The sequence below is a fragment of the Lithobates pipiens genome, unplaced genomic scaffold (genome assembly GCF_037356315.1).
Source record: "Lithobates pipiens isolate NorthernLeopardFrog02 unplaced genomic scaffold, aLitPip1_a1.2 Scaffold_13, whole genome shotgun sequence".
NCBI classification, from domain to species: domain Eukaryota; kingdom Metazoa; phylum Chordata; class Amphibia; order Anura; family Ranidae; genus Lithobates; species Lithobates pipiens.
The window spans coordinates 251,329,786-251,346,789 of record NW_027507718.1 but is presented as its reverse complement, the minus strand read 5'-3'; the positions used below and the strand labels follow the sequence as shown (position 1 = coordinate 251,346,789).

At 46.5% G+C, this 17,004-nt stretch overlaps 1 protein-coding gene across 1 annotated transcript in view; it reads right to left on the bottom strand.

Annotated features, from left to right (window-relative positions):
• BTC (betacellulin) overlaps positions 1 to 17,004 on the bottom strand; it is a 114,974-nt gene that overhangs the window by 52,700 nt on the left and 45,270 nt on the right. The window contains exon 2 of the mRNA XM_077476536.1: positions 12,913 to 13,011. Within this exon, the coding sequence (XP_077332662.1) occupies positions 12,913 to 13,011 (99 nt within the window). The remainder of the gene's footprint in view (positions 1 to 12,912; positions 13,012 to 17,004) is intronic.

The window sequence follows — 17,004 nt, the reverse complement described above, 5'->3', positions numbered from 1 at the left end:
AGCGTGCAGTCCGGAGTACTAAGAATTTCGGTTTTTCCAAAAATCTTTCCGTTGTACTTTGGTTTCAGCGGACAATACGGTCGTCAGTATGCTAGTCCGACGGACTAAGAATGGCGCATGCCCAGAAAGGATTTACAGGGCTTTGCTGTGTCTTGGACTTCCTATTTCTAGTCCCGTCGTACGTGCTGTACGTCATTGCGCAAGCTTTCGTCGGACTGTTTGTGTATCCGTGTGTGGTCAAGTCCGTTCAGTGGAAAGTACGCCGGATTGTCCGTCGGATTGTATGACGGACTAAGTACGTCAAACAGTTCGACCGTGTGTACGCGGCATTAGGTGTACGCATGTACACACGTGTACCTCCACCAAATGGATCCTGTTTACCAGAACGCTTTAACCCCCTACTACAAGAGCTTGTTATATGGTCAGGCTTCTACCACAGAGCTGTCCACAGTCTCCATTTCAGGTCAGGACTCGCAGATCACCCTCAAGTTTAACAGTGTATCATAATTAAAAGAATATTAAAACGTTAAAAAAGCCATTAAAATAGCTCATACGTGAATCACAGCCGGTTCCAAAAGAGGGGCTTTTAGGTTCACGTGGCGTGATGACATCATAAATGTAGACTCCACCCTACGCATTTCACTACAAATAGAATGTTTAAACCTATATTACTCGGTTTAAATAAATGAGAAGTGCCTTTTATCAGTTTTGTGCTATGCGGTTCCTCTGTTTTTTCTTTTAACTATGATATGTTGAATCAGAAGGTGAGCCGAGTCCTGACCTACAGTATGTGGAGATTTTGGGTGGCTCTGTGGTGGAAGCCTGGCTTTATAACAAGCTTGTTTTGACTGCTCCGTAATATGGGGTCAAAGCATTAATTTACTACAATGTCATGTGGCAACTCATCACAAACCAGTTCATGGCCCAGTTTCAATTCTGAACCATAGTTTAAGAAATCGAGAGGCGCTGGAAGCAGAAATAATGCTCAAACTGGTGAAGAACTACCTTAAATTGTGCTGCTTCAAGCCTCTTATTGTAGTAGAAATACTGTAAAGTCAGGTGTCATTTTGCCTGTCATTTATAGCTGGTGACACTCTACTTCTGCACCCCGCTATTGGAGTATATCATTTATGACCGAGTTTCTACCACAGCTGTTGTCCCTGGAGGATACATGATCCATCTCCTGCTACTTATATATCTTCCAGTTTTGTACTCACTCTGATACTAAGATATCTTCCAGTCTTGCACCCCCTCTGCTATTAAGATACTGTATCTTCCCCTTTTCTACACTCTCAACTCTGTAGATATCTTCCAGTCCTGTACCTCCTCTGCTACTAAGATATTTTCTACTCTTGTAACCCCTCTGCTACTAAGATATTTTCCCATCTTGTACCCCCTCTGTCACTAAAATAAATCTTGTATCCCCTCTGCTACTAAGATATCTTCCATTCTTGTACCACCTCTGCCACTAAGATATGTCTTTTATCCCCTCTGCTAATAAGATATCTTCCATTCTTGTACCCCCTCTGCCACTAAGATATGTCTTGCATCCCCTCTGCTACTAAGATATCTTCCATTCTTGTACCCCCTCTGCCACTAAGATATGTCTTGTATCCCCTCTGCTACTAAGATATCTTAAAGTCTTGTATCCCCTCTGCTACCAAGATATGAGAGTAACTGGAGTACTGTTGAGGGAATTAGGTGGGATACTCAAAAACAAAAATAAGAACTATGTAGAAGTTGAGGACAGTAGACTACCTTCTGAAAAAGCTGAAGCAGAAGTCCTTGCAATAGCAAACTGTGGATTGTAACTTGGCGTGTAGTAGAAGCAGTGAAAAACAGGCTTCTTTCTTTAGAGCCCCAAGAACTGAGTCCCTTTACAAAGAACTGGATAGACTGAGCTCTTCTGGACACCAGCCGATGTCCCCTTTGGTCAAACACACAGCTGACTCTCTAGCCCCAGAAAATGGCAGCAGCCCAAAAGTCTGTACTCGCAAAATGTCCAGGGACAATTGGTTGCCACCTTCCAACTTCTAAAGCCGCGTACACACGTAGCCGTCTGTCCGACGTACTTAGTCTGGCGGACTTACCGCCAGACTGTCCATCGGACTTTCCGAACGGGCTACTTGCCCACACACGGCACTTTTTCAGCGGACTAATACGGCGTACTAAGTCCGCCGTACTATCCCACTACTTTTGAAATGAACGGACTCGCCCAAACACGCGGAGGAAAGTCCGCTCATTTCGAGCGCGTCTCCAGGTAGGCGGGGCCCGCGAAGGAGACGCTGCTGGCCCCGCCGCCTGGTATGGACTTAAAGGGGAACCCCAACGCCAAAAAAAATCGGCGTAGGGGTCCCCCCAAAGTCCACAACAGACCCTTGTCCGAGCACGCTACCCGGCCGGCCAGGAAAGGAGGGGCGAGCGAACGCCCCCTCCTGAGCCGTACCAGGCCGCGTGCCCTCAACATGGGGGGTGCCTTGGGGAAGGGGGGGCCGCGCGGCCCCCCCACCCCAAAGCACCTTGTCCCCATGTTGATGAGGACAAGGGCCTCTTCCCGACAACCCTGGCCGTTGGTTGTCGGGGTCTGCGGGCGGGGGGCTTATTGGAATCCGGGAGCCCCCTTTAATAAGGGGGCCCCCGGATACCGGCCCCCCACCCTATGTGAATGAGTATGGGGTACAATGTACCCCTACCCATTCACCTGTTAAATAAAAGTACAAAAAAAACACAACACACAAGATAAAATAATTTATTGCACAGCTCCGGGCGTCTTCCGTCTTCGGGGGTCTTCTCGCCGGACTTCTCCGCTATCTTCTTGTAGCTCTTTTGCTAGCGGAGGAGCCCGGCATTCTTCTTCGTCGCCGCGGCCTCTTCTTCCGACTTCGGGGGTCTTGTCCCCCTCTTCGGTTCTTCTGTCGCCGCCGCCGCCGCCGCCTTCCATTCTTCTTCTTCTTCTTCTTCTCCTGGAGATGTTCACTCGACGTTCTCTCCGGCCGCAATGCCAGGGACGCGCTGCGCTGCCACTTATATAGGGACAAGGGGCGGTGTCACATGGGTTGGTGTCAAATGGGTTGATGTCACATGGCGACAGTCCCAGCATCCTCAGGGACTGTGACATCGTAAGGGGGCGGGGTCACCATGTGACACCAACCCATGTGACACCAACCCATGTGACACCGCCCTTGTCCCTAAATAAGTGGCAGCGCAGCGCGTCCCTGGCATTGCGGCCGGAGAGAACGTCGAGTGAACATCTCCAGGAGAAGAAGAAGAAGAAGAAGAAGAAGAATGGAAGGCGGCGGCGGCGGCGACAGAAGACCGAGCCACCGCCTGTAAAAGAGCTATAAGAAGGCGCGGTGGCCCGGCAGAAGAACCGAAGAGGGGGACAAGACCCCCGAAGTCGGAAGAAGAGGCCGCGGCGACGAAGAAGAATGCCGGGCTCCTCCGCTAGTAAAAGAGCTACAAGAAGATAGCGGAGAAGTCCGGCAAGAAGACCCCCGAAGACGGAAGACCCCCGGAGCTGTGCAATAAATTATTTTATCTTGTGTGTTGTGTTTTTTTTTTTGTACTTTATTTGACAGGTGAATGGGTAGGGGTACATTGTACCCCATACTCATTCACATAGGGTGGGGGGCCGGTATCCGGGGGCCCCCTTATTAAAGGGGGCTCCCGGATTCCGATAAGCCCCCCGCCCGCAGACCCCGACAACCAACGGCCAGGGTTGTCGGGAAGAGGCCCTTGTCCTCATCAACATGGGGACAAGGTGCTTTGGGGTGGGGGGGCAGCGCGGCCCCCCCTTCCCCAAGGCACCCCCCATGTTGAGGGCACGCGGCCTGGTACAGCTCAGGAGGGGGGGGCGTTCGCTCGCCCCTCCTTTCCTGGCCGGCCGGGTAGCGTGCTCGGACAAGAGTCTGTTGTGGACTTTGGGGGGACCCCCACGCCATTTTTTTTCGGCGTTGGGGTTCCCCTTTAAGTCCATACCAGGTGGCGGATCCAGCGGCGTCTCCTTCGCGGGCCCCGCCTACCTGCAGACCCGCTCGAAATGAGCGGACTTTTCTCCGGGCGGGAAAAGTCTGCTCATTTCAAAAGTACGGCGGACTGACATACACACGGCCGGAATGTCCGCCGAAATGCGAGTCCGGCGGGAAGATTGGAGTGCAAAACTTCTTTCTAAGTCCGCCGTACTTTCGGGTCAAAAAATATGCCCGGAGGCTACACACGGGGGATTGTCTGGCAGACTTGAGTTTGCCGGACTTTTCCACCCGCTTGTTTGATCGTGTGTACGCGGCATAAGTGACACCTTTATCCAGTGATATCAGACAAGATCTTCAGCGGACAGCCCCTCAGTCAGCTCCCTGTAGCTTTAGCATCCAGACCCTCAGGTCGCCCACCTGAGGCCTCATGAGTAGCAAAAACACGGCAGCATTTCTGCCCTCCAGGCTGGACCTTCCCTGTGCATGCAAAGACCCAGCAGCTCTGTGTCTCAGTTTATTTATACAGACTCCCAGCAGCATTTAGGACTATCCTCCCTGGGATTGGCCAGGGCTGTAAAAATATTCATGCTGCTATTTGCATTGCTTCACACCTATGTTCCAGAGACGTTTTCTGTTCCCTGGCAAGCAGGGGAAACAGCAAACTAACAGCAGCTGAAACACTGAGCAGGCCTAGCTAATCACATGCAGCTGCACTGATTACAGTGAGCGCAACTACATTTACCTAACACAACAATTATAGCCACGCTGATTACAGTGAGACAAGCTCAATTTTACCTGCCAATGAAAAATACAGCTCCACTGAACACAGTGAGCCGGTCTAAAATTAATCCTAGCACCTATCTAGAAGGGTGCTACACTTATTTCTCTTCCGCTACTAAGATGTCTTCCAGTCTTCTATCCCCTCAGCTACTAAAATATTTTCCAGTTTTCAAACCCCTCTGTTCTGTAGATATCTTCTGGTCATGTACCCACTATGCTACTAAGATATCTTCCATTCTTGTACCTCCTCTGCTCCCAAGATATTTTTCAGTCTTGTATTCTCTCTGCTACTAAGATATCTTCCAATCTTGTAGCCCCTGAAGTATCTGCATGTCATAGCTTCTGCAAGTGAGGAAGCTGATAGTCCTATTCTCTGTCATTGGGATATTGGCAATAGGTTGCACCAGTGTAGCATCCTTCAGGCTGGGTTCAAACTTATGCAAATTGGATATGGTTTTCTCCATATCCAATTTGCATGACAGGAGAGTGTGACCAGCTCTCACTGGAGCCAGTTCACAAGTCTGAATTCAGGCAAAAATTCAGACCTGATCCGCACCTGAAATGGAGAACAGGGATGCACCGGACCCCTGCTGTGAGCTGTAGCCACAGCTAGTGTGAGCCAAGAATCAGTCAAACTTTTCTACTAGAGTATTTGTGCATGATATGCCTCATGCTCTCATGGTGTTAGCACCCTCCAAACTTTAAAGCTGTAAGAGTGAGAACTGAGTGTATATACAAATGTAATTTGGATTTTTTGGGTGGGAGGAAGCCCTTAATAAAATTTTGCTGTGGGGCCCTGTGATTTCTAACTATGTCTCTGTCACTAATCATAGTTTATTCAATAATGACATAATGATTATTTCAAAAAAAAGTAAAAAAAAAAAAAAAAAAAAGACAATCCTTCATGTGACATCAACCTATTTTTATGGTTTTTGTTTGAAATATGTCTCCCTTCCATGTGCTCCTTGTTGTTAAAGGGGTTGTAAAGGTAATTTAAATGATTTTTTTAAAATAACAAACATGTTATACTTACCTCCACTATGCAGCTCGTTTTGCACAGAGTGGCCCCGAACCTGGTCTTCTGGGGTGCCTCAGCGGCTGTCTCGCCCCCCCCCCCTCCACTAGGACTTCTCACATTCATGCGAGCTCCCTCACATGGTGAGGAGTGCTTGCGGGCGTGGTCCCGTGATACAGCCGGTGGCCATAGCCGCTCACTATCACTCGGCCTCGCCCCCCGGCACGCAACATCATTGGATGTGATTAACAGCAGGGTGAGCCAATGGCTGTGCTGCTTTCAATCCATCCACTGTAACCAATCAATGGCCAGGCTGAGCGGCGAAGAGGATGTTGGAGGCGAGCGCGGGACTTTCGAGGGGTCAGGTAAGTAAAATGGGGGGCTGGAGGGGCCGGCATTGTCGGATGTTTTTTCAACTTAATGCATAGAATTTTTTTTACCTTTATAACCCCTTTAAGGACAGTTATAGGGTGGAGCAGTTGCCATTTGTTTGTACCATTTGGTTATATGGTGAGGGGGCGCACTGGACACCTTTGCTGCCATTGTGCTATGTGCTGGGTGTCTAGAACGCCCCTGTGCCTTTGAGGAGGAGTGGGCTCCCTCCAGGCATACCTGTCCTCAATACACTACTAGAGAGAGACTTTAGACCGGGAATTAAACAGCTTACAGTAACCTTACTGAAGAAAGGCAACACACAGGAACAGTTCTTAGCAGGCAGTTTCTCAGAAGAATTACTGCACAGGTGCCCATGGGGGATTCCTACCTCAATAACAGCAGAGAGTCCTTAGTGTTTATTAGAGGCAAGGTTCATGATTGGTAACTAATCCACCTGAAGTAGAACAGAATCCATATAGTCCATGGAAGCAACCCCCCCCCCCCCCCAGCTGGGGGTGCCGTCCAGCAGCATAATGGTCTACATCTTGTGAGTATTTCCAGCAGCTCTCTCTTGGGGCCCCATTTTATGTGGTTCTGTGGAAAATTAGCAGGAAAATCTAGCCATTTAATCCCTCAGATCCACCAAACATCTACGTTGTAATGCCGCGTACACACAACCGGACTTTCCGGCAGAATAGGTCTGATGGAATCATTCCGTCGGATAGTACAATCGTTTTTGGAATAGTCTGATCATTTTTCTTTAAAAAATTACGACGCACCTGGAAATAGAACATGTTCCAAATCTGTCCTGACGGACTCAATTCCCATCGGGAAAACCGTTCGTCTGTATGCTGGTCCGACGGACCAAATACGATGCAAGGGCAGCTATTGGCTGCTGGCTATTGAACTTCCTTTTTTAGTCCCGTCGTATGTCATCACGCTCAAAACTAATGGATTTTAAAAACTGACTTTTCGTGTGTGGGCAAGTCTGTTCGTTCGGAAGTCCGTCGTAACTCCGTCGAAAGACCGTCGGACCTTTTCTGCCGGAAAGTCCGGTCGTGTGTATAACAGTTTTACAGAAGAGACAGCAGACTTGACCCACATAGTTGCAGAACATGAGTCAGCACAAAAAACATTAACCCTTCTATAGGCACTTGTCTACACGTATTCCACATATGTGAAACTTTTTTTGCAGGCTAGCCGCATAGAGGGGCCCAAAATCCAAGGAGCTTTCAAGGGGCATAAAATAGGCATCTGGGTTTCTCACTACCCATCACATGTTTGGAGGCCTTGAAGCACCAGGACAGTAAAAACACCTACAAGTCACCACATTTTTGAATGCAAACACACCCAAAGTATTTTTAAGAAACATGGTTACTATTATCACTGAACAGAAAGTGCTGGAGGCTGAACGAAGGGTGAACAAAAGAGTTCCTGTGGATTCAGAAGTGCAGTTGTCCGCAGGGGATGGCTGGGACTGGTGTCTTGGAGGAATGTAGTCAGAGGGATGTCCTGATGCTTCAGTTCAGGTGACAGGTAAGGGCATGGTCAACAAACAGACCAGGGTTAGTGTAGGTGGCAGGCAGAGAGGCAACACTGCACTGATGTTGCAGAAACACATTACTGGCTGCACTGGCTTTCATGGCACTGTACTGGTGTGGTGGCAGTTAGGGGCATTGTTTCTTGCTAGCTCTAATGACACTGACACTGGTATGGCTAGCGGTCAGTAACACTGTTGCTGGCTGCACAGGTTTGGCAACAATAGCACTGATGTGGCAGCGCTCAGTAACATTGATGCTGGCTGTACTGGTCTGGTGACACTAGCACTGGTGTGGCGGCGATCAGGAACACTGTTCCTGTCTTACACTGGTCTGGTGACACTGAGACTGATGTGGCTAACAATCAGGAACACTGTTGCTGGTGTCCACTGGTCTGAGGACACTGGCACTGTTGCTGGCTTACATAAGTCTGGTGACACTGACTGGTGTGATGATGATCAGAAACACTATTGCTGGCTTCACTGATCTGGCGACACTGGGACTGGTGTGGCAGAGATCAGGAACACTGTTGCTGGTTTACACTGGCCTGGTGACACAGGCCCTGGTGTGGCAGCACTCAGGAACACTGTTGCTGCCTGCACTGATCTTGTGACACTGTGAATGATGTGGCAGCATTCAGGAACACTGTTACTGGCTTACATTGGTCTGGTGACACTGAGACTGCTGTGGCAGCAATTAGCAACACCGTTGCTGGCTGCAAAACTCTGGCAACACTGATACTAGGGGGGTTGGGGGCAGAGGGTCAGTAAAAACTCTGCTCATCCACATGATTTTTACAACCCCCAACCGCTAGTGTAAAACAAGGCCTTAGAATTTCTGGATCAAGCTCATGCCAGAGTGAAGTTAGAAATCCTAAAGCGGAGCTCCAGCCCCCACAAAAAATAAAAAAGTCAGCAGCTACAAATACTGTAGCTGCTGACTTTTACTATTAGGGCACTTACCTGTCCAGGGATCCCACAGTGTCTTCTGATCCTTGAATCCACTCTTGGGTGCTGGTGCTGCCATCATTGGTAAGGGAAATCAGCTGTGAAACCTTGCAGCTTCACAGCCAGTTTCCTACTGTGCATGCACGAATCACACTGCACTTTTCTCAATGGGCTGGCTGCAACGAGGGTCAAACTTCCGGCTGAGTTCACCATAGCGAACTCAGCAGGAGGTGGCAAGAGGCTGTCAAAACCAGGTACCCGCCAAATGTGGCACCGGAGGGGGGGAGGAGGCAGACAAGCAGAACTGCCCCCTTTGGGTGGAGCTCCGCTTTAATCTGTCAGAGGCACAACAAACACTGAATCAACAGGCAAGCAAATGTCATTTTTAGAAGATAACATCAGTTGTAGTCACCAACACAGTAACTAAAAACAATTTAAAATAATTAAGTAAAAAAAAAAATATTATTTGTTATAAGTTTATCCAGGGTTACCTTCAAGCCTCTAGGATGTGCTTACCTTCTAAAGTATAAGGACTCGTTCACACCATGTCCAGTGACCTACATTTTTCTGCACTGGATACACGCAGGTCACTTCAAGGGCACATAGAAAACAATGTTTTTCTATGTGCCTTGTTCACACCGCAACACACAATAATGCATAAAAATTCACATTACTGAACATGTTTTTGCAGTGGATTTTTATGTTGCAACTCTGTACAAATACTGGTCTTCCTTAGCAGAGTCCAGTTTTAGAGAGACCTTAGCTCCTTGCATCATGTCTTCCTTTTGGTGTTGTGTCAAGTAATGAGTCATAGAGAAAATCCCTTTCAGAATAAAGTGTGATGTATTCCAGCAAACATGTTTGTTTTTATGAAGTTGGTAAAGTAACTATTTTCCAATGAACCAAACTTATGTAAAATTTGTAGGATATTTTCATTCTGACCACCTTTTCCCCAAAATCAATCCAAGAAGATCAGGAAATACATTTGTTGCTGACAGAGACACGTTTTAAGTACCCCTGCCTCTACCAAGAGCCTATGGTATAATTCAAAGCTAAAGTTTAGTTACAAAAAAATAGATCCCTACAGTTTTGATCACTTCATTTATAATGAAGTATGTCACATAGGCAGCTGGATCCTGGAGAAATCTTCCCTGCAGGGATGACCAGTCCTCTTCTTCACTCTGAACTAAAAACTTTTCTCAGGGAAGGGAGGAAGAAGGGGGACCATCTGTACTGCTGTTCTGCTTTAAGACCCAAAGCTGTTAACCACTGCAACACCAGAAGTTCAGAGACAGGAAGAGGACAGGCATCCCTGTAGTGAAGATTTCTCCAAGATCCAGCTGGCTGCACAACGTGGGACATACTTTAGTACAGGTAAGTGATGTGACTAAAACTGTGGGGAATTTTGTTCCTTACTTGGACAGGATTTCTGCAGTTTGCTACAGAAATGTCCTGTGGTCTGCTTGCAGAAGGATAAAGATAATTATGGCAAATGATACTGCCTAACATTCACTGTATAGCCCTATCTGAAAAATCTATTTTAATATTTGATTATTGTTGTTCCTGAAAGAAACTCATATTGGGTCACTCTGCCATATTTAAAGTGGTTGTAAAACTCAGTAATTAAATCTGAATAAAGCATATATATCTGGAGTGTTTACACATCTCCAAAGCTCTAAGTATTGTTTCTCTCTGGTGCTTCCTTCCTCCTGGCACTGTCACTGCAGGCAGCACATGCGTTATGATATTGGCAGCATGGGGGGCACTGTCTATTAGACATGTGCAGAGTAAAATATTTTGTTTCGGAATTTCGTTTTTCGTCCGAAAACTTAATTTATTTAGTTACTCCCGAAATTCGTTTTTATTTATTTCGTTTTTCGTTCAAAACTTGCATTCGTCCGAAAATCCACATGAATTACGGTCGAATCTGTCTTGGAAGGCTTATGGTGTCTGTCAATGTATAAAGAAGATTCGACGGAGCTAACTATATAGCATACTTTAGAACCCTATTAAAGTCTATGGGACTCCAACGTTCAAAATCTAAAGTGCTAATTTTAAAGGCTAATTTGCAAGTTACTGTCCTAAAAAGTGTTTGGGGACCCGGGTCCTGCCCCAGGGGACATGTATCAATGCAAAAAAAAGTTTTAAAAACGGCCGTTTTTTCGGGAGCAGTGATTTTAATAATGATTAAAGTGAAACAATAAAAGTGTAATATTCCTTTAAATTTCGTAGGGGGGGGGTTGTCTATAGTATGCCTGTGAAGGGGCGCATGTTTCCCGTGCTTAGAATTGTCCCTGCACAAAGTTTCATTTATGCAGGAAAAAAAGTCCTTTAAAATCACTCGCAGCTATAATGAATTGTCGGCTCCGTAATACAGAGAACACTCATTGAAAGTCATTGATAAAAGAATAAATAAATAAATTTTAAAAAAAGCGTGGGGGTCCCCCAAATTCAATTACCAGGCCCTTCAGGTCTGGTATGGATATTAAGGGGAACCCTGCCTCAAATTTAAGAAAAAATTTGACGTGGGGTTCCCCCTAAATATCCATAACCAGACCCTTCAGGTCTGGTATGGATAATAAGGGGAACCCCGCGTCAAATTTAAAAATTTTTTTACGTGGGGTTCCCCCTAAAAATCCATACCAGACCCTTTATCCGAGCACGCAACCTGGCAGGCCGCAGGAAAAGAGGGGGGGACGAAAGAGCGGCCCCCCCTCCCTCCTGAACCGTACCAGGCCACATGCCCTCAACATTGGGAGGATGCTTTGGGGGTCTGTGACCCCTCAAAGCACCTTGTCCCCATGTTGATGAGGACAAGGGCCTCATCCCCACAACCCTGGCCGGTGGTTGTGGAGGTCTGCGGGCGGGGGGCTTATCAGAATCTGGAAGCCCCCTTTAACAAGGGGACCCCCAGATCCCAGCCCCCCCTGTTTGAAATGGTAAGGGGGTACAAAAGTACCCCTACCATTTCACAAAGAAAGTGTAAAAAATGGTTAAATAAAACAAACACACTTTTGAAAAATTCCTTTATTAAAAATAAAAAAATAAAAAAAAGATTCCAGCGGCGGTAATCCACTCTTGCTATCCAGCGACGGACGGTCATCTCTCCAGCGATGTCTCATCTCATCCAGCGCAGCGATCCATCCTTCTTCTGTCTCCTCCACGGAGACACTACAGGCATTCCGGCGGCTGACGTTTCTTATATACGGAGGGCGGGGCCACCCGTCACCTGACCCCGCCCCCCTCTGACGCAAGGGGAAACCCGGGGTTCCCCGTGACGTATGGGTGACCCCGCCCCCCCTCTGATGTAACGGAAACCTGCCTGTGTTACATCAGAGGGGTGCGGGTCACCCCTACGTCACAGGGAACCCCGGGTTTCCCCTTGCGTCAGAGGGGGGCGGGGTCAGGTGACGGGTGGCCCCGCCCACCGTATATAAGAAACGTCAGCCGCCGGAATGCCTGCAGTGTCTCCGTGGAGGAGACAGAAGAAGGATGTATTCGCTGCGCTGGATGAGATGAGACATCGCTGGAGAGATGACCGTCCATCGCTGGATAGCAAGAGTGGATTACCGCCGCTGGAATCTTTTTTTTATTTTTTTATTTTTAATAAAGGAATTTTTCAAAAGTGTGTTTGTTTTATTTAACCATTTTTTACACTTTCTTTGTGAAATGGTAGGGGTACTTTTGTACCCCCTTACCATTTCAAACAGGGGGGGGCCGGGATCTGGGGGTCCCCTTGTTAAAGGGGGCTTCCAGATTCTGATAAGCCCCCCGCCCGCAGACCTCCACAACCACCGGCCAGGATTGTGGGGATGAGGCCCTTGTCCTCATCAACATGGGGACAAGGTGCTTTGAGGGGGTCACAGACCCCCAAAGCATCCTCCCAATGTTGAGGGCATGTGGCCTGGTACGGTTCAGGAGGGAGGGGGGGGCGCTCTCTCGTCCCCCCCTCTTTTCCTGCGGCCTGCCAGGTTGCGTGCTCGGATAAAGGGTCTGGTATGGATTTTTAGGGGGAACCCCACGTCAATTTTTTTTTTAATTTGATGCGGGGTTCCAGATAAAGAGGGATTTTTATCACATATCTGCACTTTTGAAGGGGTGTAGAGGAGACTGCAGATAAACAAGCAAAAACCTATTAAGGAGGATTTGTTTCATCTCTGTGTATCATCTGAAGCTATTCACTTCACCTGGTATATGAGGTGGTTTACAACAACTTTAAAGCTATAGTGTAGGTGTGCTTAATATTATTAATATAATATAATATCCCAATGCTTCCAATCACATACCTGAGCAATTCTCTATGTACATAGGACATGGAACACTTCTTGTTTCTGGTTGTGCAGTTGAGTTTCCATCTGAACTCACCCATGGAAAAACAGTAAAACCTTTAAAAACAGAAGAAAAGATATTTACATAGTTTTATTAGCAAGAAACAATAGTTTGATACAACACTGAGTTATCAGAATCAAAGTTATGTATTATAGTAGAACTATAAGCAAATGAACCCCTGCTGTTTGTTTGTATTTTGCCATCTGTGTCTGATTGGGGGGATTTTCTTTCACTTCCTGTCCCATAGGCCTCAACTGCAAGTGGGAGGAAATCCCTCCAAGTGAGAGAATCCGTGGTTGTTCCAAGAACTATCCCCATTGGAAGAAATACCTTATATTACTTTTCTGGGGACACCCCAAAATTTGGATTTTTTTTAAACTTGAAAACAGTAAAGAAGACAAATAGAGAGGGTGATTCTCCCCAATGGGGACATAGGCGGCAATTAAAACCTAATAAGCGCTCTAATCCCTCTCTGTTGTATCAAAAACTGAAAAAAAAACCTTGTCCTGTCAACCCAAAATTCCTCTGCTTGCCAGTCACCACTCTGCTAAGGCAAGGGTTGGGGTTTAAGGGAAAACGGGACATTGTAGGGACATATTATCTAATGTATAAGATTATTTATTACATTTTAAAAATGATATACAACCATTAACTTATGCTGGTGGGAAGTCTGTCTCTACTACGGAAGTCATGTGCAGTCGCAGAGGTCATACTCATATGAAAGAAGATTTAGCCCTTGGGGCACTATTCCTCTCATTGATCCAAGGCATTATTCGTGCTACTGGTACCAACAATGGGGCACTATTCCTCCTACTGGCACTAACGATAAATCAGGATTTCTTCCACTGACACCAATGATGGAGCATTAATCCTTCCACTGACACCAATGATGGGGCACTATTTTCCATCCTGACCACAAGCGATGTGTCATTTTGTTACTTTCACTGACCACCAAGCTTGAGGCATTTTCTACTCCTAAAAAGTCTGAAGGACAATAAACTGGCCCTTTGTTTAGAAAGTTTGGAGATCCCTACACTACTGTATGTAACTACTGTGCACAGCCACTACCTACAAGATTGTTAGCTCTAATCAGAACATCTGAGGTTTGTGGAACAAACCTAGCCATGCTCTGAGCATTCATCTTTAAAGGGTAAGGGTCCATTTACACCAGCCTGGTCAGTTGCAGAGTGGTAACTGCACATGCATTGGTTTATCTGTTAAAGTGGTTGTCAGAAGTCAGAAGGTTAACATAGTAAAATAGTCAGTAAGGTTGAATAAAGACAGCAGTCCATCCAGTTCAACCTGTGTAGGTGTGTGTGTGTAGAAAAGTCCTTTCCTATATTCCCTTAAATTGTTTACGTTAAGATGTACGTCCAAGAGTCTTTTAAAACTATCCATACTTCCTGCTGACACCACCGATTGTGGAAGAGAGTTCCACATCCTTACCACCCTGACAGTGAAAAAACCCCTACGCAGCTTAAAGTGATTGTAAGGGTTTTTTTTTTTTTTTTTAAATAACACTACCTCCACTGTGCAGCTCGTTTTGCACAGAGTGGCCCCGAACCTCGTCTTCTGGGGTCCCCTGATGGCTCTCGCAGCTCCTCCCCACATCAGATAACCCCCTAGGAGAAGCGCTCTCCCGAGGGGGTTACCTTGCAGGTGCTCTCCCGAGTCCAGCATTCGGCGTCCATAGCTGCCGATTGTAGGACTTGGCCCCGCCCCCCCGCGTCACTGATTCGGAACTGCGTTGATTTAACTGACAATTGTGTGGTCATGTGACATTGTACCCAAACAAAACTGACGTCCTTTTTTCCCACAAATAGAGCTTTCTTTTGGTGGTATTTGATCACCTCTGTGTTTTTTATTTTTTGAGCTATAAACAAAAAAAAGAGCGTCAATTTTGAAAAAAACGCAACATTTTTACTTTTTGCTATAATAAATATCCTCCAAAAATATAAGCGTATATTGATTTGTTTGCGCAGAATTTATAGCGTCTACAAAATAGGGGATAGTTTTATGGCATTTTTTTACATTTTTTTTATTAGTAATGGCGGCAATCTGCGATTTTTATCGGGTCTGCGACATTATGGCGGACACATCGGACAATTCTGACACTATTTTGGGACCATTGTCATTTATACATCGATCGATGCTATAAAAATGCATTTATTACTGTTTAAATGACACTCACAGTAAAGGGGTTAACCATTGGGGGCAGTGAAGGGGTTAAATGTGTCCTAGAGAGTGATTCTAACTGTTAGAGGGCTGGGCTTTAACACACAGGACAGTGATCACATCTCTGGATGACAGAGAGCTGTGATCTCTGTCCTGTCACTAGGCATAACGGGGGAAATGCTTTGTTTACAAAAGCATCTCCTCATTCTTCCTCTCCATGACAAAATCGTGGACACCCGGCAAACATCAAGTCTGCGGGACCCGCGGTCACGGTTAAGGAGACCGTGGCGGGCGTGCGCCTGCACCTCTGGCTACGGGCACACTCCCGCGACACCGCTTCTTAAAGGGGATGTACCTGTATGCCCTTTTGCCTACCAGCGCCATTCTGGCGACGTACATCAGCATGCGCTGGTCAGTAAGCAGTTAAGGACTCTCAGGTGTAAGCCACCCGGTCCCGGTGAATTATTTATGTTAAGATTCTCTAATCCTTTCTAGATTCCAGCCTCTGTTAGCCACAAGGGTAGATCATGTGGCGTGTTGCTAACTGTATCATTTGTAATTTAAAAGATCTAGAAATACAAGTTATTTTTTTATCTTAATGCATTCTATTCTTTAAGATAAAAAACCTTCTGTGTGCAACAGCCCCCTTCAGCCCCCTAATACTTACCTGAGCCCCATCTCCCTCCAGCAATGCCTCGGCCGTCCGAGTCTCTCCTCCTGATTGTCCGAGACACTGCAGCGGTGCCATTGGCGTCCGCCGCTGTCAAAGTCAGTTAGCCAATCAGGAGAGGGGGGTGGGGCCAAACCAAGGCTCTGCATCTAAATGTACACAGGGAGCTGTGACTCGGCTCGGGTGCTCCCATAGCAAGCTGCTTGCTGTGGGGGAAATCAACAGGAGGGAGGAGCCAGGAGAGCCAAAGATTTTTTTTTAAAGAAACAGACTTTACAATCACTTTAAATTACTTTTCATTAGAGCAGCCAATAGCTTGAATGGGATGCCTAATGAACTACATAATATCTTGCATGTAGCATTCATGTCAGCTCACTGCAGCACATGCTGCATTGAGCTGCAAGAAAGTGCACTGAGAAGGTGCTCCGGGGTGCCATTCAGTTTGCACATGTGAACAGGCCCTAAAGGTTACAGCTTCTGTTTGGATCTACCTTTTTTAAGCCACCATGTTGAACTACAAAACTCTTCATTTACTACACTGACAAAAAAATTAAAGAACAAGCATTTAAAAACACCACATGAAAAATGACTTTAAAGTAACCCTGTAATTAGGATAAAAAATTGAGACCAAAGCACACTGTAAAGGAAGATGCAGTATAAATAAATACCTGACTGGTGGGCAGCAAAACCAGTCTTTGCTTTCTAGCTATCTGACACTTCCTGGCATGTCTGAAAGCATGTCTTACATTATGCTCTGTGCTTCCATCTAGCACCTGCAATGCTACTAGGGGATGTCTTAGCAGCCAGCAGGTAAAACAGTAGTGCCATAGCAGTCAGTGGGTAAAACCACAGTAGTGCCATAACAGTCAGCGGGTAAAACCACAGTAGTGCCATAGCAGTCAGCGGGTAAAACCACAGTAGTGCCGTAGCAGTCAGCCGATAAAACCACAGTAGTGGCATAGCAGTCGGCTGGTAAAACCACAACACATGGGGAAACATGTTTTTCAACACACCAGGAAGTGCTGGATATCAGCAGTGCCCTTTACTATCAAAGAGAGCATAGACTGGATTTTCCGCCTACCAGACAGGTATGTATTCAATGGGGTTGTTTTAATAAGGGGAAATAGACTGTACACTTTGCAAGGGCAGTTTCAAGGGCAGAGACAAAAGTGCCACCTATGTTGCCAATGCCATAACGCATGTG